This window comes from Cavia porcellus, unplaced genomic scaffold (assembly GCF_034190915.1).
Source record: "Cavia porcellus strain 051 isolate PalLab524CR breed Dunkin Hartley unplaced genomic scaffold, mCavPor4.1 scaffold_49, whole genome shotgun sequence".
Lineage (NCBI taxonomy): Eukaryota > Metazoa > Chordata > Mammalia > Rodentia > Caviidae > Cavia > Cavia porcellus.
Window position 1 is genome coordinate 1,300,108 of NW_026947532.1, and position 23,689 is coordinate 1,323,796.

At 59.3% G+C, this 23,689-nt stretch overlaps 1 protein-coding gene across 2 annotated transcripts; it reads left to right on the forward strand.

Annotated features, from left to right (window-relative positions):
• Adamts13 (ADAM metallopeptidase with thrombospondin type 1 motif 13) lies at nucleotides 1-23,618 on the forward strand. 2 transcript variants are annotated; one of them, XR_010045993.1, is made up of 31 exons: nucleotides 1-215; nucleotides 518-584; nucleotides 1,473-1,753; nucleotides 2,335-2,470; nucleotides 2,688-2,807; nucleotides 3,114-3,268; nucleotides 5,061-5,144; nucleotides 5,393-5,517; nucleotides 5,620-5,766; nucleotides 7,233-7,373; nucleotides 7,455-7,617; nucleotides 8,337-8,441; nucleotides 9,279-9,430; nucleotides 9,517-9,580; nucleotides 11,034-11,160; nucleotides 11,609-11,757; nucleotides 12,020-12,140; nucleotides 12,730-12,810; nucleotides 13,614-13,795; nucleotides 14,077-14,212; nucleotides 14,294-14,423; nucleotides 15,673-15,865; nucleotides 16,126-16,182; nucleotides 16,351-16,438; nucleotides 17,587-17,716; nucleotides 20,147-20,351; nucleotides 20,596-20,899; nucleotides 21,147-21,293; nucleotides 21,583-21,721; nucleotides 22,729-22,904; nucleotides 23,203-23,215. XR_010045993.1 is itself a non-coding variant. In XM_063244314.1 (31 exons), exons 1-31 carry the CDS (start codon nucleotides 48-50, stop codon nucleotides 23,380-23,382), a joined length of 4,491 nt encoding a protein of 1,496 aa, XP_063100384.1. In that variant the 5' UTR covers nucleotides 1-47; the 3' UTR covers nucleotides 23,383-23,618. The 2 variants fall into 2 exon arrangements, 1 of the variants encoding a protein (XP_063100384.1); XM_063244314.1 differs by having other exon boundaries at nucleotides 21,583-21,759; nucleotides 23,203-23,618.
• The last annotated feature ends 71 nt before the right edge of the window (nucleotides 23,619-23,689 follow it).

Below are 23,689 nucleotides of genomic sequence, written 5' to 3' on the forward strand. Positions count from 1 at the left end.
TGCCAAGCATTCCGCTCAGCCAGCCAGTGAGCAGGGGACTCCATTCCATGCCTAGGGGATCCTTGGGCCCCAGGCACCCTCTCTCGCTGCACAGGCTGGTCCTGAGGATGAGCCCCTGGGCACGAGGCACCCTTCTCCAAGCAGCCAGTGCTGGGGGAATCCTCACTGGAGCCTTCTTGATCCTGGGCTGCTGGGGGCTGTCGGACTTCCAGCAGGTGGGCTTGCACCGGAGCTCAGTGCTCAGTCATTGTCTTCCAGCTGACTGCATTGAGTTTGGCTTCTGGGATGCTCGAGTGGGGGAACCAAGCCTGGGTGTGGGGGACGAAGGTTGCCAGCTAAAGAGGGGTTCGTTTCTTCTACTGAGGACAAACAGACACCAGCTGTCCCAGACCTGTGTGGGTTGCTTTCCTCTGCCTCTCCTGCCTTTCCCCTCCTCTTTCTCCGGTTCTGTCCTCTCCTCTTTGGCCCCCCCTCCTTTTTTCTCTTCCCCACATCTCTTTTTCTCTTTTTCTCACAGAGCTTTCTGCAGGCTCTGGAGCCTGAGGAGGTGTCCTCCTACTTTGGTGCTGATGCAGCCTTTGAAGGTACTCGTCCTGCTGGTCCCTTACCAGCAGTTTCTCGGTTCAGGGGCAGCGCCCAGAGTCAGTGGTCTGGTAGTTCTGGAGGGAAGAGGTCAGAGGAGAAGCAGTTACCCTGTTCATTAGCTCTGTCACTTCCTGCCAAGCTGATAAAAGCTGGAGGGAGGGCTCTGCTTGGGCTGGGGTCCTGACCCCAGGCTTCTATGGGAGGCCCCGGGAGAATGGTCATTAGCAGCCAGGGCTTCTGCTGGGCTGGCTGATTTTCAGAAACTCCGGAATTTCTGGATATGGGTGTAAATATTTATTCCTTTGGGGGGTACAAGGTAGCTCCCCCTAGAACCCATCCTATGTATCTCCTTGTGGCAAAGCCTTTTCCCCATGGCCCAAGGGTCTCAGGGTCCAGAAGAGCTGTTGTTGCCTTTGATCCAAGGCTAGTAGGGGTCATGGGTGGGTGGAGTAGCAGTCAGGTTGGAGGATTTAGCGGTCCCCGACTTGTGCCCCAGTGAAAGCACCTGGCTGGGCCTCAGGTCCTCACAGCTCTGCCTGTTCTTGAGGCTTGGATGCCAATGCCTGGGGCTGAGCCCTCTGCCCTCTGGGCTACTTTGGGAGGGGACAGTGAGCTGGCCTGGGGCCTGCTTTCCAGGAGACCAGGCTCCACTTGGGTTTTCCCCATTTCTGTGGCATTCAAGACTGCAACTAGGTTGCAAGGCCCCTGCCCTGGTGGCCCTGGGGAGTCTACCTGCTGCCCACCAGCCCTCAAGCGAGGAGAGGAGGACTTGAACCCAGGCCCCATCCTGTAGGCCTGTGCATCCTCCACTCACCCTCACCAGGGAGCGACTTGGGCTGGTCCAAAGGCGGCCGGGTTGGGTGAATGAGGTGGCCCTGTTCCCGCAGTGCCCCAGTTCACCGTGGCTCCGCTCACCTGCATGTGTGAGGATCGGCTTTGGACATTGGCCTGCAGGGCCCTGCGCTGCTCCTTGAGTGCCCCAGGAGCGCCCTTTGCCTTTTCCTTCCGGCCCAAACGAGGCCTCTGGGCTCCCTCCCTCCTCAGCGAGCACGCGGTGAACACCTCCTTCCGGTGGCTGAAGGGGCCCCTCAGCCACTGCTGCATGAGGGGACGTGGCCTGCTGCCCCCTGGCATGGTGGCCAGGGTCATGTACTGCTCAGGTCACTTGGTGAGTAGGGGCTTGGGAACGGCAGTGGGGACCCTGTGTGCAGAGATGTCATCCTGAACCCGCTGCTGTGGCAGTGGCCCTGCGTCCTGTCTGTTCCCAGGGGGCAACAGAGGCAGAGATGAGTCAGGCAAGTGTCCCCAGAGGGTAGGTGGCAGAACCAGGGGTTGGCGACTCGCCAGGGCACTGGAATGACAAGGGTTGGGGCTTTGGAGTTAGACTCCATGTGCAGGTGACCCAGGCCTGTCCTTGGGGCTGGTCTTGTGTGTGACCCTGGCAATGCCTGCCTGGCTGTGTCAAACACCCCAATGGAGCTTGTCCAAGTGTGCTACTCATGGAAAGCACCGCATGGCCAGAGCCACTGAGGTCATCCGTGATGCCACACCCATAGGACCTCATGCAGAAGCAGTGATTGGCAGGTGGTAGCGGGCAGTGAGCCTGGTCTCAGAAGGGCGTGTCCCCCTGGTTGTCCCACAAAGATGGTTTGGGGATCGTGGACTTGGGCAGAGCCCCTGGAGTAGGCTTGGGTAAGTCCATATCTGGGGGTTCACCCTGTCCGCTGGAGGCCGTTGTCTCTCCTGCAGGTGGGCGACATTCAGGTGGGCTTGGGCAGACTGCATGTCCAGCCGGTGAAAAGAAAGCACTGGACACTGGTGCCTCCCTGGAGGGGGGCCCAGCCCCACTTGATCCACAGGCCTGCTGCCCTGGGGTCTATGCAAGGTAGAGCTCCCGGGAGAGGACAGCGCCTTCAGGGTCAGTGGGAGGACTGACTGTGCCCCGCCTCAGGAGGCTGTGGGGAATGCCCCGCTGAGGAGGGACCCTGAGCTTGCGGGGTGGGGGGTGGGGGGGAAGAAGTGCCTGGGGTGTGTGCAGCCACCAGCCTTGGGAGACTACTGGGGCTGCTGTTACAGGGCTTCTGATGTTTCCTTTGTTGCAGATGAGGACCTGGGGCCTCCAAGGTGGGACATGGCTGCTCCAGGACCAAGTGGCTCAGGGCCATGGCTGGGATCTGCAGCCTCCCAAGCCTGGCTGGCACTCTCCACTAAGCTGCATTGGGGTGCGGGAGGGTGGTGTCTCGGGGTGACCTTGTTCTCCAGCATGGGTCTTGGAGGCAGAGCAGGGGCTTGGGGCTTGGGCTGGAGCCCTTGCAGCAGTGGGATCCTTGTCCCACTTGACAGATGAGATGGTCACAGAAGCTCCTGTCTGGGGTGCACCCTCTTGTGTGCCCAGAGTGCCGCTCACCAGTGGGAGGCAGGCCCCTGGGTTGCCTATACCAGGGTCCTCACAGGTTTGGCTGGGCCTCAGGTCTTGGCTTCCGGCAAGGGCATCCCTTCAAGCCAGCCAACTTGTCTCTCCTCTCCAGGAGCGCCTGCCCCTGGGCTCTGGAGACCGACTCGGAGACGGAGGCGGGCAGCAGGGGGCGTCCTGCACCTGGAGCTGCTGGTGGCTGTGGGCCCTGATGTCCACCAGGCTCACCAGGAGGACACCGAGCGCTATGTGCTCACCAACCTCCACATTGTGAGTCTTGGAGTAGGTGGGGGAACACAGCTGGTTGAACTCAGGAGTATTTTTGTTGTCCAGTGCTAGGGTTTGAACTCATGGCTTTGTGCATGCGAAGCAAGCACTCCACCACCAAGCTATATCCCCAGTCCCCTGAACTCAGTGTAATGGGAGGCTAGGTTGGCCAGGGCCTCAGACCCCTGGAGAAGGGCAAGGAGAGGTGTAGTTCATGCTTTCCTTCCTCCTCTCCTGCAGTGTGTACGTCTGGGGCCACCCCTGGTCTCCATAGTGCACCGCACAGCCTTTTGCCATGTGGATCCACATGCCAGCACTGCCTGGCAAATCGGGAGCAGGCTGCCCAAACTGCCTCTGTGTGCCTGCCCCGCCCTGCTCAGGCCTATCCTCCCCTAGCCAGGGGAGTGGAGCAGACAAAAGTCTAGACAGACAGCTGTGTGGCTCCTTCTGCTCCTGCAGGCACCCTCCCCAAGGTCCAGGACATGTGGGCAGGCATTGCCACGCCCTGCATCACCATCTTGGAAGGGTGAGAGGCTGGCGCCACACAGGGGCTTTAACCAGCTGATTGTCAGGATTCCTTTGCACACACACAAACATGCACACACACGTGTGCATACACATGCATACACACACACACACACACAGAGCATATGCATGGAAAATGACAGCTCCAGGCAGGGAGGTCAGGAATTTGCCCACCCCAGAGCTGTGCCCTATGACAAGCTTTGCAGAGAGCAACTATGGTCCCTCACTGAAAAACTGCTCTGAAATTCTGGGTGCATATGAAAGACATTTAAGACCTAGTTTCCATGAGTGGCCCACAGCTCCGGTGCCCTCCCACCTTCCAGGTCTGCTGTAGGGGCGGGGAGGTGCTGACAGTGGGCACTTTGACCCTGACCTCCTGACCCTGTGTGGGCCCTGTGGGGCCTAGGGGTTCCTTCTGTTTTTGGCTGTGGTCCCTGCTCTGAGTGACCACATGCAGGTTTTCTGCCTGCCAGTCTGAAGGTATTTTTGTGCCAAGAACTGTTTCCTCTAAGTCATTTGGAAGCCATCACTTTTGAACTTTGGAATCTCTGTCCCCCCTCAGATGTGCAGGAGCCTGGTCACCCAGTGTGGGCTCCCTCTGCTCATTCGCCTGCTCTCCAAGGGCCGGCTGGGCAGCAGAGATAAGCTTAGCTCCTGCCCCAGTGCCTCCTGTGGTGGGAATAGCTCCCACCTGGCCCTGTGCTGTCCCCAAGTGTGCTGACAACCAGGGAAGGCTGTAGTTCCTCCATTTCACAGATGAGGAAACTGAGGTTCAGTGCTTGGTTAACACTGAGCACACCAGCTGGGAAGGGGCAGAGACAGATTCGAACTCAGCCCAGCCACAGCCAGGGATGGGCTTGTCTTCTGTCAGGGGTGTGCTCTGTGGGGACAAGTCGGGCAACCAATGGCAATGTGGTCAGTCACGAGCTGTGTCCCACCCAGGCAAGCCAGAACATGCACAGGCTTGTGGTGGCAGGAGGTAGCTCTCAGGGTCAGACTCAGCAAGCAGAGAGGAGACAGTGTTCCCGGCAGGTAGAAGGAGACGGGGCAGGGCTGGTGCAGGCTGGGAGAGGCTGGGTGAACCCTCCATGGGGCTGGCTGTCTGAGTTGCAAGCCAGGGGAGGCCCAGAGGCATGTGGGACCACCTGTCACCTGTCTTGGGCTCCCAGCCGGAGGATGAGCACCTCCCCACACGCAGATGGCGCTTCCTCCCCTGATATCTCTGATGGACCTGGGCCTAGTGCTGCCTGCCTGTGTGTTGCTTCCACAGGGCTCTGACCTGCTGAGGGACCCCTCCCTGGGGGTGCAGGTCCAAGTGTACCTGGTGAAGCTGCTCATCCTCACCGAGCCCGAGGTAGGCTCAAAATTGGGTTCCAGGCCCGAGTCAGAGCTACCTCTGCACCTTCACCCTCCTGAAGAGCCTGTGGGCCTGGCAGTGCTGGGGTGGTCAGCCAGGTGGGCTGGCTCTGACTACTTCCGGAAGGCCCAGTTTCCCATCTCTCATGGGGGGTGGCAGTGGGGTTGTTATGAGACTGGCCAGTAGTGGTCAGCAGTGTGCTGGGACAGTTCCCAGAAAAGGGGGCTCTGCTGCCTATCCTGTAGGACGCCCCCAATATCACTGCCAACATCACCTCGTCCCTGCGGAGCGTCTGTGAGTGGAGCCGGTCAGTCAACCCTGCGGATGACAGGGACCCTGGGCATGCAGACCTGGTCCTCTATATCACCAGGTAGCCAGGTCACAAAGCGTGCACCTGCCCGGGAGCCCACACCTCAGCCTTTCCCACCCTCTGCCCTCTACTGTGCCACCCTCTGATGCTTCTCTTGCCAAGGTTTGACCTGGAGTTGCCTGATGGCAATCGGCAGGTGCGAGGGGTCACCCAACTGGGGGGCGCCTGTTCACCCTCCTGGAGCTGCCTTATCACAGAGGATACTGGCTTCGATTTGGGGGTCACCATTGCCCATGAGGTCGGGCACAGGTACGCTGCTATACCAGCTGTCCCCAGGCTCTGACCAGGCCCTGGAGGGATGGAGGGTCTTGGCAGGCATCGGGCCCTGGCAGAGCCTGCCTGGGGCGCCTACACCCTGACCCAAAGGCCTAGCAGGGGTAGGACCAGCCAGGGCCACCTGATGCCTCAGGACTGCCAAATGGCTGGGAGAACTCTCCGCTCCAGCCCTGAAGACTGAAATAAATAGCCATTAGGGGATAAGTTCCGGAGAGAAGCAAGGTAATGAAAAGACAGGCTGTCATGGTGACCCCAACTCCCACCGGCTCCTCTCATGTGTTTTCTGTTTTAGCCTTTCCCTTATATATGTGCGTGATTTTTTATGTGCAAAACTGGGTTCATGTAATAATATATTTCCTAAAGCTCTCCCAGATCCCTTTTTTTTTGATACTCAGGCTCTTGTGTTTGCCAGGCAGGCGCTGTGCTGCTGAGCTGCGTCCCGGCCCTACATGGTTTTTAATGCACCACATCTTATCTGGTTAATTGCTTCTTGTTGGATACTTAGGTTGTTTCCAAATGTTTCCTGTTACATACATTCTGCATTGCTGTGACCAAGGCTTTGCTCCTGACATATCTGGTTAATTGCTTCTTGTTGGATACTTAGGTTGTTTCCAAATGTTTCCTGTTACATACATTCTGCATTGCTGTGACCAAGGCTTTGCTCCTGACTTTTGGCATTTACTGAGGGTGATGGGTTTCTTTTTGATTTTTGGTTTTTTAAGTGATGAAAGTGATACCCCAAAAGTCAGATAGCACAGGGCCTTCTAAGTGAAAAGTGAAAGCTTCTTTTTGATTTTTGTGACAGGATCTCAGTCTGTAGTTCAAGCTGGCCTTGAACTCACTGTGTAGTCCTGACTGGCTTGGAATTGGAGGCCATCCTCCTGCCTCATCCTTCCAAATGCCCACCATGGCCAGATTAAGAAGTGAAAGTTTTTATGGTGGTGGCCCACCAGCCCCTTCTGGGCAGGGTGTGAAGCCCCCAGGGCCAGCAATTGGCTCCTTCCTCAGATCTGATGGCAGGCCCTAGCACCCACAGGGCCCCCTGTAAATTCCTTGTTCTGTTGTTGCCTAAGCAATGTGCAGCAGTGGAAAGAAGGCCTCGCTCCCTGGGACTTTACAGCTCTGTGGCACACAGCTGCATGTGGCAGCCCAGAGAAAAAAGTGTCATGGGCATCCCCCAAGGCCCCAGGCCCCTCCCTGGGCCCCAGTGGGCCCTTCCAGATTGTGACGCCCCTGGGTTAGTGTGGGCCGCTCATGTTAGAAGCCTTTCAACAATTATTTGTCAAAGAGACAGACCCATCTGTGCAGCCAGGGCTTCCTGCCACACCCAGGAAGGAAACTGAGGCAGCTGGTCACTAGATCTGCTGTGCCTGATTAGTTATTGGTGGGGCAAGAGGCTGACCCAAGTCCTAGCGCCTGATCCTACCCACTGCCCTCAGTTTAGGCCTGGATCACGATGGGGAGCCTGGCAGCGGCTGCCGGTCCAGTGGACATGTGATGGCGCCTGATGGCCTGGCAACCACTCTCAGGGGCCGTGTGTGGTCCCCCTGTAGCCATAGGCAGCTGCAGCAGCTGCTCAGGTATGGCCCCCAGTCCTGCCTTTCTGGCCCCTCTCTCCTGCCTCCACATCAACCTGGAGCCTAAGCCAGGACCTGTTCTAGCACAGGGTGGATGCGCTGCATGTGGGATCCGCCAAGGTTGCCCGGAGGACCTGTGAGGCGCCTACCTGATGCCCAGCCGGGCCTCTACTATGGCATGGATGAGCAGTGCCGCATAGCCTTCGGCCAGGCTGCTGTCGCCTGCACCTTTGCCAGAGAGGGGGTGGTGAGTGTGCTCCCCGCTTGCGAAGTGCCAGGCACACAGAGGGACAGCGTGTCCCTAGTCTAACACAGTCAGGTGCCTCTGGAAATCTGAAGTTTTGGAATTAAATTCTTCACTTTTTTTGAGACAGTCTCTCACTGTGTAGCCCAAACTTGCCTCAAAATCATGGCAATTCTCCTGCCTCAGTCTCTCACGTGCTGGGGTTATAGGCCCGCACCACACCTGGTGGATCCTCATGTTTTTGTCTTACTGGACCTTGCAGATTATGCAGGGGGTCCTGGCACACACACGCACCAGCAGATGCCTGTCTGAACGAGGGTGCTGGCCTTCGACAGCTTCCTAGGGCTCCTAACTCCTCGGAGGTGGACTCCTCCCCGGCAGCAGTGAGGCAGGGTGGGCTTCCTCCTGACACCACCTAGGACAGTAAGGGGTCCTGGGCATTTTGCCTGGTGGGTTCTCTCTTCCCATCAAACCACTGTGTATTAGAGAACTTATTTTGATCATTTTTCTCTGGTTTTAAAAGAAATCGGAGCATTTTTGTGGACTGGAGAAGCCAAGTGGGCCCTGGCCGGGTGTCTGCTCCTCACTAATGTCGGCTGTGCCTTGTCTTCTGGGGTTACCTGCTGGGGTGCTCAGAGCAGGGCGTTGGCTATTAGTGCATTCTGTGGCACAGGATGGGCAATGCATGGTGGCTCTGGAGTGACCTCCTATCTCCATCCTAGGACATGTGCCAAGCCTTGTCCTGCCACACAGACCCTCTGGACCAAAGCAGCTGCAGCCGTCGCCTTGTCGCGCTCCTGGATGGGACAGAATGCGGTGTGGAGAAGGTCAGAGCTCAGGACGAGAGATCGCGCTTATGTGTGTGTGTGTGTGTGTGTGTGTGTGTGTGTACAGGTGTGTGTGAACTGGTGTGTGTGTGTGTATAGTACAGGTGTAGGTTTAGGTGTGTGCATGCAGGTGGGTGCACAGGTATGATGAGGCAGGTGTGGGCAGGAATGTGTACACTCAGGTGTGTGAACTCACACAGGACCCCTCTAGCCTAGACCCTTGTCCCTGGGGCAGGAGGAAGGAGGGCAGCAATGAAGGGATGGGCAGAAAAGCACCAGAGCCGCCCCTGGTGACCTTCAGGAAATGTGGAGAGGGTGGCAACGGATGCTTAGGGGCACCTTTGGTGCAAACTGACTGCCCACACCTGAGCCCTTCCAGGCTGGGCTGGGTGAGTTTCCAGGTTTGTGGAATACGCCCCGTGGGACCCTGCTTAGTACCTGTAAGGCCAGGGGGCCTGCGAGTGCAGAGCCCCTTCCGACCTGGAGAGGAGGGTAGTGAACCCCACTCCCAGGCACAGGGCCCCATCTCACCTCCCCCAGCCCTGAACACAGGGGTCATGTCTTTCCCCCCTTGTGCAGAGAAAGTCTATGTAATGACTCTGTGGCCCAAGCTTCCTCCAGACACCCGCTTGTTACCCCAGCCCCCTCTGGCTCACTTCCTGCTCACCAGGGGACCAGGTCCTTGCTCTGCCCTTCAGGTTGATGGTTGTCAGTGTCCCAGGCAGAATGGGATATAGGGGTGCCTGTGAAGGCGGGGTTCCTATGAATTTGGTGTCCCTTGTGTGTGAATGCTGGTGTCCTCACAGGGGTGCACACAGAGCTGTCCCTGTCTTGCAGTGGTGCTTCAAGGGTCGCTGTCACTCCCTGGTGGAACTGAAGCCCATGGCGGCTGTCCATGGGTGCTGGTCCAGCTGGGGCCCCAGCAGTCCTTGCTCCCGCTCCTGTGGAGGAGGTGTGGTCACCAGGAGGCGGCGGTGTGACAACCCCAGGTACTTACCATGCAGTGGGGGTGCTGATAGCCCCCAGGGGAAGTGGGGCAGTGGTTACCTCTCACCCTCGTGTCTGGCATTTTCAGGCCTGCCTTCGGGGGCCGGGCCTGTGCCGGGGCTGACCTGCAGGCCGAGATGTGTAACACTCAGGTAGGCCTCTCTCAGAGACCGAGCCATAGGGCGGGTGGCTAACCTGGGGGTTACTGGTTCCAAGAGCAGGACAGTCCTACTGCTGACCTGCAGAGACCCTGCAGTGTCCTCTCCCTCCCTGAGCGTGAGAGTCGCCCCTGCGATGTCACCCAGTGCCAGACGCAGCCGTGCTCCTTTTATTTGTGAACTGCGGTGAAATTACAGAGCGTGAAGTCATCTGGGGCAAAGTCCCGCTGTCTGGTTCCTCTGGCACCACCAACGCCCCACATGGCTCTGAAGATTCATTTCTGTAACTAAGCAGTCCCTCTCCTGAGTTCCCCCACCTGGCCCCAGCATCCTCTGATCTTTTGATTTTTTTATCCCATTTTGTTCTGACCTGGGGTGGACCCAGGATGTTATAAGTTCCAGGCAGGTGCTGCATGGCTGAGCTGTACCCCGAGCCCTTTTAAACCACCATGTGGTCGGTCAGTCTGCGGTTCTCTTGGGCTTTGTGTACCCATGGGTGCTGGCGTCGTGGCCACCTCTCGTCTGTTGCCACTGTGGTGTGAGAAAGAGCTTGTGCAGGGTTTGTTGGGGTCCCATCCTCATTTCTTTGAGTTCTATGCCCATCTCAGTCTGTGTGGTCAGCCATGACAGCTCTGCCCATGAGTGATTTACAGACATAGACATCTGCTTCACCTGGCTTCGGAGCGCAAGCCCTGGCAAGGTTGTGTTGGTTAGGGCTGATCCCTGCTGCCTAGGTGGCACCTTGTCCTGTGACTGTGTCGTCTCAGGGAGGATGCTGGATCCTCAAGTGGCAGGAGGTGTGGAAGGGTAGGGGGCCCCACTCCACTCTTTCCAGCCCCTTCTGCAGGGCATGGTCCCGGCCACCAAGGCAGAGCCCTTGCTTTCCAAAGCCACCCCTTGTTACACCGCTGAGGGACTTGGAGGGACGCTGTCTTCCAGCCCTGGCAAGCCCCCACAGGTCTGGGTTTGCAGGACCGTGTGGTAACTCTGGGACCACCATGCTGTTCCCTGCACGCCAACCTGGTCTGCCTTCCTTTCCATTGCCACTGATAGCTGGTAGGTTGGTTCCAATTCCTGCCAGTGCAGAGGAAACCGGATGCCTGCCCCAGAGCTGGGGGGTATGTGTGGCACTCTCCGCTCCTGACCCTGCAGTCTCTCTACTCTCCCACCTTGAGGTCACCTATGGCCCGCGAACAGCCAGCATCAGCCCTGCTTCTCAGAGGTCCTGCAAGAGCAATGCTCTTTCTTGCTTTCTCTGTGCTGCTGGTTCTCTAGAACTTTCCCATTAACAGACAGAAAGGCAGGGGTGCTGGTCACCTCCACTGTGCTGTGCAGGGAGCCGAAGCGCAGCCCAGGCCTGGGTTACCCTATATCCTGACCTGCATGGAGGGTTCATGCTGTCTGTCTGACAAGGGCCCCTTGCCTGTCCTCTGCCCGCTCTGGCCAGGCCTGCGAGAAGACCCAGCTGGAGTTTATGTCCGAACAGTGTGCCCAGACGGACAGACAGCCACTGTCCCTGTCCCTGGGGGGCACCTCCTTCTACCACTGGGGTGCTGCTGTGCAGTACAGCCAAGGTGGGTCTTGCAGAGCTCATAGCTGACCCCTTGCCAGGTCAAGCGGCGGGGCGGCCACTGTCACTTTAGGGCTGGGCAGGAAGGGCTCTGATGTCCCACAAACCATGGCATATGCCTGGCCGGGTCTCCCAGCTGATAAGCAGCAGGGCCCCATTACTGAACCTCAGTTTCTCATCTGGGAAACAGTGACAATGGCAGCATCTCCCTTGGGGGTTGGAGAAGACACAGGAGAGATGCCAAGCATGGTGCTTGGCTCATAATCCAGTGATGTTATTTATCAGATTTTGATTATCATCACTCCATTAGGAGGACAGCCAAGGCAGAAACTCTTGCCCAAAATTAGGCAGCAGTTAGGTAAGCGGGTGAGGGGAGGTCCGGCAGGCACAGCCTGCTGCCTGCCCTCCCAGCCTGCCTCGCCTCAGGGTTCACTGTCACTCTGCACTCGCAGGGGACGCTCTGTGCAGACACGTGTGCTGGGCTGTCGGGGAGAGCTTCATTGTGAGGCGTGGAGACAGGTTCCTGGACGGGACCCGATGTGTGCCCAGCAGCCCCCAGGAGGACGGGACCCTGAGCCTGTGTGTGCTGGGCAGCTGCCGGGTAGGTGGATGCAGCTGGCCCAGGCGCCCCTCCAACCCTCATGGCCCTGAGGTCTGCCTGTGCCTTCAGGAAGCCTTCGGGCAGGTCTGCAGGTGCACAGGAGAGCAGTGCTGGAAATGGGGGAGACTCGGAGGTCCCTACTGTGGTCTGGGGGACAGCCGTGAGCCCTCCGAGCTCTCTTGTAGAATCTCAGAGCCGGCAGGGCTGGGGAGTCAGGAGACACTTTCCCCACTGACCCTGGCCCTCTATCATCCTTTCACAGATGTTTGGCTGCGACGGCAGGATGGACTCTCAGCAGGTGTGGGACGTGTGCCAGGTGTGCGGAGGGGACAACAGCACATGCAGCCTCCAGAATGGCTCTTTTACAGGGGGCGCAGCCAGAGGTAGGGGAAAGACACAGCCCCTGGGGAGCCCCCCCAAAGCCTTGGCCCGGGCTATTCTGTGGGGAATCTCTCAGGAGGGGACATCTCGACCTGTCCTTCCCCCGAGTTGGTACCCTCCTGGGGCTGGCTCTGACCTTGGCAGTGATACACATCCCCCACAGCTGAAGTGCAGAGAAAAACAGACGCTGTGTATGCATGGCAGACGGGGTTCTTCCGACACCTCAGGAAGTCCCCCCGGGGAGCCTGAGCAGTGGGAAGTGTTGCTGTTGCACTTGGGCAGTCTCTGACTTAGGTCTGTGTGTAAGTCGAGGTGCATTGGCCAGTACCAGAGAGTGGGGGTTATGGAGGATGGAGCCTGTCTCCCCCAACTGCACCCCGCCAGGCAGGAGACGCTGCAGTCTGGTCCCTGCTCCCAGCTGGGCAGTGCCCTGCCTGTGGCTCACCAGCCTGGTTCCCATCAGTCTTCCGCCTGGGAGGTGGCCCCACAGCTCAGCTTGGTCAGCTTTTCTCTGTGCGCTGGGACTGGCTGGCTCAGACTGTGATGTGAGCCACCTGAGGCCCCATGGCCCCCTGCTCTGCTTCTCCCTAGAATACGTCACGTTCTTGACTGTCACTCCCAACATGACCAGTGTGCACATTGTCAACCGCAGGCCCCTCTTCACGCACTTGGGTAAGTTGACCCAGGGACACCCACCATCTCCAGTCCCAAGATGTCCTCACATCTGACTCCATAGATGTGTCCGAGGGGTTCCCAAAATGGCGCTGGCTCTCTAATTCACTAGGAGACTCCTAGAGCTCACAGGGGTCGGCTACCTTCAAGGTCATGATTGCCCAGGGGAAGGCCCTGTGTCCCAGGGACCTGGCATCTTTCTGGCATTGAGGCACAGAGCAGTGCAACCTGGGAAGCTCCCCGGGACCGGGGCTTTGAGTTTCTATTGGGCTTCATTCCATAGGGTGACTGATAGACAGTGATACCCAGGAGGGTCTTTCTCCAGGGGACTCAGGGCCCCACTGGAGTCACACAGCTGGTCTCTCTGGTGTGGTCAAGCCCTACTGTGTACTGCCAGGCAGTTGTGCCAGCCCTGTCCTGCTCTGGCGAGGCCGGCTCCTGCAGTGAGCCCAAACGGGCTACCTCCTGAGGGCAATGGCTCCTGTCCAAGTCAGGACATGGCGGGGGGGACCATTCAGGAACTTGGGGGTCTTTATGTCCTGTGCACACACTCACTTGAGCTTTGAGCCCTTGCGAGGGCATTTGCCCGGGGCTGCAGCCCTGACCTGAAGGTGGTATTGTGTGTGTGAAGGCACTGGGAAGGGACAGAGGCTGTGACCATATCCAGATCCAAATGGGGCACAGTAGCAGGCTATCGGGAAGCTTTTGGGGTGTGGGTTGCACATGGCAGAGGGAGAGGGTGTGGGGCCAGCTCCGCAGGGAAGGACTGGGGACCCCAGGGGCCAACAGCCTCCTTTTCACAGCGGTGAAGATTGGAGGACGCTATGTGGTAGCGGGTGAAGCTGGCCTCGCACCCAGCACCACCCACCCTTCCCTGCTGGAGGACAGCCGCGTGGAGTACAGGGTGGCCCTCACCGAGGACCAGCTGCCCCGCCAGGAGGAGATCCGCATCTGGGGAGCCGTCAGGGAAGACGTGGAGGTCCAGGTCCTCAGAGGGCCGGCAGCCAGCGCAGGCGGCTGCGGTGCTTTGTTCTCTCACCCATCACTTGTTTACCGCTTGTTCCTTTATGCCTTGGCCATTTGGGGGACCTGCCCAGGCAGAGGCCCTGTGCTGCTGCTGGGCTCAGCATGGCACACAGCCTGCGGGGAGGATGGAGCTCTGGAGCCCTGAGGGTGGGCAGGGGTCTGCGCGGGACCAGCTCCCAGGAGAGTGGTGGCCGTGGCAGCGGCCCAGGGCGCCCGCAGAAGCTGGTTTGCCCCTTGCAGGTGTACAGGCGGTACGGCGAGGAGTATGGAGCGCTCACCCACCCGGACATCACCTTCACCTACTTCCAGCCCAAGCAGCAGGCGGCATGGGCGTGGGCCGAGGAGCGAGGACCCTGCTCGGTGAGCTGTGGGGCAGGTGAGACCTGGGGCAGGGACACCTGAAGCCCCATACTGGCCCCTGCTTGGAGGTGGCCAAGCTCTGGCCCTCCCCTTTCAGGGCTGCGTTGGGTGTCCTACGGCTGCCTGGACCAGGCCCAGAACGTGTGGGTGGAGGCCAGCTGGTGTCAAGGGAGCCCCAGACCTCCTGCCTGGCCAGAGGCCTGTGTCTCCGTGCCCTGCCCCCTGCGGTAAGTGCTGGGTTCACGGACTCAAATGGCCTGCAGAAGCCCTTGTTCAGTACTGAGGTCACCCTGGACATGGGCTCCATTGGTGTCCCCAATTCTCAGTTGGGGGACTGAGATTCAGGACAGACACTATGATAGGGTCTGACCACTGTGACCATACCTACTGCCACCTTATCTAAGCAACAAGGCCCTAGGAGGTTGTAGAGGAGGCTTGGGGACCCAGGGCCAGCACTGACCTGCACCGGCTGTGGTGGGGTGGTTAGCAGCCACCTGATGCTAGAGACAAGGCCATCCCTCATGGGGGCAGCACTGGCTGCTGGACACTTGTCCTCAGGTGGGGTGGGGGGGTCAGTGCTACAAGGCCACCCCTCTTGAAGAGCAGCCCAGGGACACCTCAGACAAAGGTATAGGCCAGGGGGAGCCTATTGTGCTGCTGCCTTTCATCTGTCCTCCTGGGCAGCCTGGAGGCCTGGCCCAGGGCTGACCCCTGTCCCTCTGCTCAGCTGGAGACTTTGGTCCTTGCAGTGCTTCCTGTGGGGGAGGTCTGCAGAGCAGCGCTGTGCTGCATAGAGGCCCAGCACAGCCTTCAGAGGATGCTGCTCTGGCCCGGGGTGGCCTAGCAGCCCACCTTGGAGACCTGCAACAGCCTGCAACAACCAGCCCTTCCTGGGAAGATGATGACTTAGTATTGGGGGAACGCCCTGCAGGGCTGTTCTGGGTCCCCTCATCTCCAGGCCACTAGCAGGGCTCCATGATGGTCACTGGCAGTGGTGCAGCTCTGGATGCCCTCGCTGCCGGGAGGCTGTGACCTTCCGGACCCTGCCTTGAGATGGGGGCGGGGGCTCTGCTCTCAGAGGTGCAGATGTCCTCCCTCACCCCTGGCGTGTGTCCTGTGGTGCCCTGTGGCTGTGGCTCATCCCTCTGGCCTGAGCCCATTTGCTGCTCTGGAGACTGGTGCCATGATTCCTCTGGCCACTGTCCTTTGTCCTCCTCCTCTGGTCGAGGGCCGGCCCCAGGCTTGGGGAGGAAGGTAGGAGAATGGGCTGGCTCCCTGCACTCTGCCCCTGGTGCCTTGTGAGGCTTCTCACTGCAGGGACCCCGGGGTTCTGGTTGGTGGAGCAGGCAGCTGATCCAGCAAGCACTCCAGGGAAAGCCCTGAGCTTGGCTCCTAGACCTGGGGAACCCCTTCCCCGATGAGCTGCTTTATAGGCAGGCGCAGGGGGAGGCTGATGAGGTCCTATGCTGTCCCCAGACAGGAGGTGTCAGAGCCTGACCTGTGCACGGCGGCGACCTGTGGACCCGGCCCGGCCTCACTCAATGTGACATGTGTGCAGGTGGCAGGTGGCCCGGGCTCACCCGCAACCCCAGGTCCCTGCACCACCCATGAGATGCCATCTACTAGCGAGACCTGTGTTGGGACGACATGTCCTCTGGCCTGGGCTCAGGTGAGTGGGCTGGGCAGAGAGTGGCCAGGGCTCCTGTTGTGCTGGGAGGACCCGGCGACCACTGTCCTGTAGGCCAGAGTGGGAGTGCTGTTTGCTGCAGAGCCTCTGGAGAGGGCAGCCAGGTTGGGGGGACAGAGGTCCTGCTATGTACTCCAGCTGGTATCCAGGCTCATTCAGGCCAGCAGCCAGCCAGCCCTGGCCCCTCACGGCCCATGGAGCTGCAGGCCAGGGGTGCTCACAAGCTTCCTCCTGATCTCCAGCTCTCAGCCAATCCCACAGAGGACACTGCCACTGCCAAGGGGACTGCAGAGGCCAAGGTGGGCATGTACTTGGGCATGATGGCAGCGGGGTGTAGAATGGGGTAGGGGTGGGAGGCCGGGCTCCCCAGGAGCAGTAGGATGGGCCCTGTGTGCTCTCCTGTGTCTCCTGAGGTCAAGGCGGGGGCAGGCAGGAGTCGAGGACCCACCTGCTCCCTGCACCCGCAGCTGCATGCCATGGCTCCAGAGGAGGAGGCTCCAGCTGTACCCATGTGGACCCCTGTGCCGGGGCTGTGCTCCGTCTCCTGCGGGCAAGGTGAGGGTTCCAGGGTTGCTGCCAACTGCCAGCACAGTCCTCACCTCTCTTAGCTGCCTGTGTTCTGTCTTGGACCCAGAAAGCATGTGCAGTGGCCTCAGAAAACCCTAGCCACGTGGGGCAAGGGATAGACAAGGGGCTGCAGCCAGGAGCCCTGGCTGCTCTCCGTGTTCACTGAGTGGGCTGGTGTTAGGGAGATACAGTCACACCCAGAAAGATTGGCACTGACCAGTGTCCCTTATAGCTAGCAGAGGTGCAAGAGACGGTCCAAACTGCAGAAGCAAGGTGAGAGACATGAGGTGTCTTTCGTTCATTTCTTATACTGGTAGGAAACTCCTAAACTCTCCCTCTTGAGTACCGTTCTGTTCATCAGCATCTAGGGCACTCACATTGTTCTGCAGCCATCTCCACCACCCATCCATCCTCAGAAATTTCCTGCCATTCAAACTAAACCCCATCCCCATTAAAAACCAACTTCCTGTTCCCCTCTGCGGCCTCTGGCCACCTGCGTTCTACTTCCTTCCTGTCTCTGTGGATCTGATTCCTCCAGGGCCCTCAGATGGGTAGAGTCCCACAGGGTTCTCATCTCGTGATGGTGGCGTCCTCTGAGCTTGCCCTTGGGGCAGCTGTTGAGACTTTCCTGCCTTAAGGCCAAGAAGCACCCTTGTTTGGTTACTCCACCCTTCCACGGATGGCTGTGCGGTTCACTTTCTGGGTTAATGCAGTTCTGTACACAGACTGTGCGTCCAGGCTCCTTTTGGGCAGTTCCCAGCAGTGGGAGCACTGCTTGATCACGTGGTCATTCCACACGCACTGTTAAAGAACCCTCTGCCTCTCTGCCTGGTAGAATTTTACATCCTGACCAGTGGTCTCTGTTCAATGTTCAGAGTTGCTCCTACAGGAGTGGTGGAGGAGACCGGCCCCAAGGAGAGACCTTCTAGCAGTGCTTACCGGGTCTCCAAACCCAGCAGCAGCCTCCATTTGTGGAGTACCTACTGTGTGTCAGGTGCTTTGTAATCCTTTTAAATGACTCTGCAAGTAGGTAGTGTGATACGAAAGACCCGAGGTTCAGAGAGGCCCTTCATGGTGGAGCCTGTCCTGCACATGGTGGGAGCCAGTGACCAAGTCCCCCTGCTTCCTTCCTGCAGGACTGGTGGAGCTGCGCTCTCTGTGCGTGGACCCTGTCCTCAGGACACCTGTCCAGGAGAAGCTGTGCAACTTGGCCAGCAGGCCTGGGAGCCGGTGGGAAGTGTGCTGGGCTGGCCCATGCCCCGCTCAGTGAGTAGGGCAGGGAGACGGCAGGGGAAGGGAGAGGAACCCGGCCTAGGGGTAGTCTCCTGGAGAACTCCGGCCTTCCACCTGCAGCTGGGAGGCCTGGGCCCTGGCACCATGTCCGGTGACCTGTGGAGAGGGGCGGGTGCTACTGGCCGTGTGCTACATGAGACTAGAAAGCAGCCATCCTGTCCCTCTGCCTCACTCCAAGTGCTGGCCAGCACCCCGGCCGAGCCCCTTCCAGGACTGCAGCCCAGAGCCCTGCCCAGCCAAGTGAGCCCTTGCCTAGGAAAGGTAGCCCAATTTGCACTTCTGCTGTGCCAGCCTGTCCTGAGACTCAATATTCAGGCTGCAGGAGCCCTCATTCTGTTGCCCCAGCCGGCTGTGAGGCCTCAAGGGGCCAACCTGGTGCCGAGCCCATGTCTGTGGCCCATAGCTTCCTTGCCCACTCTTTGTGAGCATCCGCTATGCCTTTGCTGCTGTGCACCCAGAGGATGCAGCAGTGCACAAGAGAGGGGAATGCACCTGCCCTCTGGGAGCCTTGGGGAAGGTGATGCTGGACTGTGACTAGGATGGATGGTGTGACAGTTCAATGTGGTATAATGGAACTGTGGGATCCCCTCATGCCAGACACCTTCCAAGGGTCCCGAAGCTGCCATCTGCACCCACTGCCCCAGACCTGGTGGTAGCCCCTGCTTCCCTTTCCACAAAGTGGGTGATTCTGAGCACTCTGTCCCCTGGGCTGAGCTACTGGGGCACCGAAGCAGGCCCAGGGAGGGACTGTTGCAGGCACTTCCTGGTCTCCTGTCTCCCTGGTCTGGAAGGTTGAGAAGGAGGCCTGGCTCCTTGGGTCCTGACTGTGGGGAGCTTGGGCCTATTGAGTCCGTTTGTCCTGGGCGGGCAGAGGTACAAGCTGGTGGCCTGCAGCTTGAGCTGTGGGACAGAGCTGCGTAGAGAATCCTGTACTGTGCCTGGGCCCTCAGGGAGGGTAACAATCAGGAGACCTGGCCCATGGCCAGTGTCAGGGGGTGCCTTGCACAGAACTCTAGGAGGTCTGTAGCCCAGGACATCTGGTGCACAGTGCCACCTGACAGTGTAGGCCCCTGGGGGTTACAGGGTGCACAAGACACAGGACAACCCAGCAGGCTGTGCGAGGTTGGGAGGTGAGGTCCCTGTGCCATGAAGGTCCCTGTTGCCAGGAGCTGGGGATGGTGGTGGTGGTCACTAGCTCTGCAGATGGGGAGACCAGGGGTAGTGGTGCCCGCAGGGATGGCACGGGACGGGTGACAGAGCCACCACCAGAGGGCGCCTTGCCCCGCCCCACGGTCTTCTGTGTTGGAAGCTGAGTCTAGACTTCCTTCAGGCTCTCTTCCCTTCTTGAATTACCAAGCGGTTCCGCCTTGTGTAACCCTTTGGTCCCGCCAGCCCCCATGGTGTCAGTACCCCTCTGTTCTCACGCCCAGGCCCCTGGACTGGGCCCCTTGCTTTCCCCAGATGTTCAGAGATGCCCTGAGATCTTATGACAATGGCCACCCCGTTGGGAGATGTTGTAGCTGCCTGGCCTCGAGGCTTCCTTGAGGCTTCCAGGACCATCCTGACCTGGGTTCTGCACTTTGTTCCCCAGTGCTTGAGGCTTCTCTGGGGAGGGAGGCTCCCCCCCCACTGCCCAGTGCACATTGGCAATGTCTGAGTTTTTTTAACACTATACTGGGGATTGAACCCAGGACTTTTGTACTGAGCTACATCCTTAGCCCTTCTCTACTTTTTATTTTGAGGCAGAGTCTCACTAAATTGATGAGTTGCCCAGGTTGGACTTAAATTTGGCAATCCTCCTGCCTCAGTCTCCCAGAGTGCTGGGATTATAGTCAGTGTGCTATGACCAAAGATGCGTTAGTGGTCACACCAGGGAGGGGGACCTGCCGTTGGCCCCACCCTGCAGGACAGTGCAGCAGTCCCTGAGACCAGTGGCACCAGGAGGAGACTGTCTCCTGCTGCCCCCACCCATGGTCCCCTCGGAAAGCATGTGGTTGAGGGGCTGTGTCGAAGTTAAGACCCCAGGCTCCAGTGCAGGCTGCCTGGATTCACACCTGGGCTCTGAAAAATGTCCACCAATCTTGGGTGAATGATTTGAAGTGGCCTGGCAGGACTGGGTCATGTGAGCCTTGCCTCTGCCCACTGTAGGACTTGGGGCCATTTCTGTTGCCCTGGGGCTTTGGACCTGTGTCTCTTCCAGCCAGCAGCTTTGTGGGGGTATAGGTGTCCTGTGACCAAGGGGACAAGGGGCCTCTTCCTGCAGAGCCCTTCAGAACCATCCCTTGTCCAGGGATCCTGACCCCGGTGGGAGGTTCGGCCGAGTTTCTCCTTACCTGGCCCAAAACCTGTCCAGTGAAGGCCAGAGAAGCCAGAGTGGAGCCTGCGGATCTTCTGCCCTGGCAGGTGGAAAGTCCTGTCCCTTGGCCCATGCTCAGCCAGCTGTGGCCTTGGCACTGCGATGCGAGTGGTGGCTTGTGTGCAGCTGGACCAAGGCCGGGACACTGAGGTAGACGAGGCAGCCTGTGTGGCTTTGGTGCGGCCACAGGCCAGCGTTCCCTGTTTCGTTGCTGACTGCACCTACCAGTGGCACGTCAGCCCCTGGACGGAGGTAGGAGCTGCCTCTGGCACTGGGACTTCCCCTGGGGAAGCGGGGCCCTGGGGTCTCCGTGGCCTCTGAGAGGAGGGGCCCCACGCTGAGTCTGGAGCTGGTGCCCTAGAAGCTGGAGGGCACCTCTGAGCCTCAGTGTCTTGAGCTGTATAATGGAGACATCTGTCCATCTACCTGGCCTGTGGCCTCTGCTGTTCTCTCTCTTGCGATAAGGCCAGTTGTGACTCCTTCCCTCCCCCTGCAGTGCTCTGCCTCCTGTGGGGAAGGCATCCAGCGACGGCATGACACCTGCCTAGGACCCCAGGGCCAGGCGCCCCTGCCGGCCAGCTTCTGTCAGCACTTGCCCAAGCCAGCAACGGTGCAGGGATGCTGGGCTGGGCCCTGTGTGGGGCAGGGGGCCCCCAGCCTGGTGCCCCACGGGGATACCACCACTCTCGGCCCGACCACGGCTACCACCGCTCTGGCACAGCTCATGACCCCAGCACAGGCCCGCCCCACCCCCCCAGCTGCTCAGCTTCCAGGGCCCCAGGGGAGCACGGCGGAGACCAGTTAGGTTCCTGGGCCCTTTCCTTTGGGAGGCTAGTGGCAAAGGCACCTGGGAGAAGCCCAGGGCTTTCCTTGGTCCTGAGCACCTGAAATCCACTCTGTCCCTTGGAGGATGACACACTGACCCATGCAGCCCCCTCCCAGACCCAGCGAGGCTCCTATGGGGGTACCTCACCTCAGCCTCCTTGGATAGAAGGGAAAGCCCTGCCCTGCACTTCTGCTCACCCCACTCCTCTGCTCCCTTTGCAGGTGCTTGTGGCAGGCAGTATCTGGAGCCCATAGGAACTATCAACATGCGAGGCTCTGGGCAGGCAGACTGTTTGGTGGCCATTGGGAGGCCCCTGGGTGAGGTGGTGATCCTCCAGGTCCTCGAGAGTTCCCTCAACTGCAGTGCAGGTACATCTAGGGCCGCTGCTGCCAGTTATAGGGCCTCCAGGTGCCAGCACCATTCCAGGGTGTCTCCTTTCTACAGGATGCTCCTTGAGCATCCTGTGCATTGTCACAGCACCTGGTGACTGTCCCTGCTCTGCAGACAGGGAGCCTAAGGCCAGGGGAGAGTCAGTAATGCAGCCCCTGCTTAGAGTTCCCTAGCCAGTGAGAAGGGGGTCTGGATGGGGTCTCACACCCGCCACTTCCTAGGGGAGCTGGGGCAGGGGCACTGGGTCTCACACCTGCCACTTCCTAGGGGAACTGTTGCTGCTCTGGGGCCGGCTCACCTGGAGGAAGGTGTGCAGGAACCTGGCTGGAAGGACTTTTGGCTCCAAGACCAACACACTGGTGGTGAGACAGCATCGCCTGTGGCCAGAGGGTGGAGTGGTGCTGCGGTACGAGAGCCAGCCTGCCCATGAAGTCTTCCACAGAGGTAGAGCTGGGTGCTAGGGCCGCCCCTGCTTCCCATGGAGGTGACCAGGCCTGTGCTCGGGGCAGTGGGCAAGACAGGAGCTGGCCAGGGCTGGTCTAGGCATGCATATGGGATGAGCTTCTAGGATGAGGCTGTGGTCCTTCTGGTCCTTCTGGTCTAGGCTGTGCAGCCAGATGGGTAGGTGTGAGACGCTGTCCAAATCCTTCTCTTTTCCTCAGGCCATTGTCCTCTATCCATGTCCTCGGCACTCAGGTCCTTCAGGGGCCTTTAGCAGACTTCTGTGAGCCACTCTCCCCCAGGCCTCTCTCCATGCACTGGTGTCCCTGTGCATGGCTGTGCCCACCACGCACAGGTGCCTGCTGCCATGCCCTCCTCGGGTAGAGGATGGTGTCTCCCAGCAGCCCAGGATGGCTGAAGTTGGCTTTTCCAGCCAGTCGCAGAGGTTTCGGGGTCTCTCAGGCCTCTTGGGAAAGTGTTGCAGCCGGGCTCGGCCACCAGAGAAGTTTGTTCCAGCACCACCTGCCCCTCAGCAGGCAACTGTGCTGCTGGCCCTGCTCTCCTGCTCCTCACCTGCACAGGCTTCGGGGAGGCTGAGAGCAGCATGCAGGGTGGGCAGTGGGCTGCTGGCATTCATAGCCGACCTTTGTGCCAGTTTCGCTATAAAGCATTTCTGTGCTTTAACTCCCCCAAACCCCCCTAAAAAATCCCCATTGGCAGCGTGTGCCACGTCCCCTTCACCCCACAGGGGCAGGGATGGAAGCTTGGAGCACTTCATGCCTTCACCCAAAGTCACTCAGCTAGGGCACAGTGGAAGCAGAAATCTGAGGGGTTCCGCCTGGGAGGCTTCTAACCTGATTTTTGGGCCATAGTGCCCCCCTCGTGCCCCTGGCTGTCCTAGTCTGTCTGGGCTCCTGTGTCCCTGAGGTGGCCCACACCTAGTCTACCATCTGCTTTTGTCCACATCTGTAGAATGTGACACACAGCTCTTCGGACCCCAGGGTGACATCGTGAGCCCCCTACCGAGTCCAGACGAGAGGACTGCAGGCACCTGCCGGGTCTTCATCAATGTGGCACCACAGGCCCGCATCGCCATCCACATCCTGGCCACCAGCATGGGCACTGGGACCAATGGCAGCTCTGTCTCAGTGAGGATGCCAGGATCTGGACACCATAGGCTGACCCACTATGATTCTGGACAGCTGGCCCTGGAGATGAGATGGGGGCTGGGCTCAGGGGACCCCTGTAGTTTACCTCAGACCTCAAACCTCAGAAACATTACCGGAAAAATGGGAAGGAGAATTTCCCCTTAACAACCGGAAGGAAGCAGAAAAGCCCAGCTGTGCGTCTAGGGATGCAACACAACTTTCCAGGGCCTCCGTCCCTTCGAGGGCTCTCTCTGGTGAGGAGTCCCCTCATCCTGACTGGTTGCCCTTTTCCTTCCAGATCCGGGATGTCCACAGCCCTCGGGCCACAACCTTCCGTGGGCAGCAGGCACTCTACTGGGAGTCGGAGGGCAGCGAGGCTGAGCTGGAGTTCAGCAAGGACTTCCTGGAGGGGCATGCTGGCCTGAGGGGCCGCTACTGGACCCTCCCCTCGAGGCTGCTGGAGGGGTCCCTGCCCTAGCCGTCTCTCCATGCAGCAGCAGGGAAGGCAGGGTGCCGGTGCCTGACACTTCCTGAGCCCGTCAGGGTCCCACCAGGCCTGGGGGTTGAGCTCTGCTCTGGACGGGCATTCCAGCTCTAATTTACACAGGTCTTAGGGATGGATTCTCCTTGAGAGTCCTCTCCAGTGTGCACAAAGGTAGGCGTGGGAGGTGCAGACAGCGTCTCAGGTACCAATAAAGGAAGCAGGAAGCCTGGCGTCTTTCTTCACAAGACAGGTCCAAGCCTAATTTGACACCAGTCTTGCCTCAGGGCAGGGTTTCCCTGGT

What these genes read in the sequence shown, in the direction of transcription:
- Adamts13 (XM_063244314.1), top strand. Translation starts at nt 48, where the DNA reads ATGCCTAGGGGATCCTTGGGCCCCAGGCACCCTCTCTCGCTGCACAGG. An exon ending in TGTACTGCTCAGGTCACTTG is followed by an intron (nt 1,754 to 2,334) that starts GTGAGTAGGGGC and finishes TCTCTCCTGCAG; the next exon opens with GTGGGCGACATTCAGGTGGG. An exon ending in GGGAAGACGTGGAGGTCCAG is followed by an intron (nt 13,796 to 14,076) that starts GTCCTCAGAGGG and finishes TGCCCCTTGCAG; the next exon opens with GTGTACAGGCGGTACGGCGA.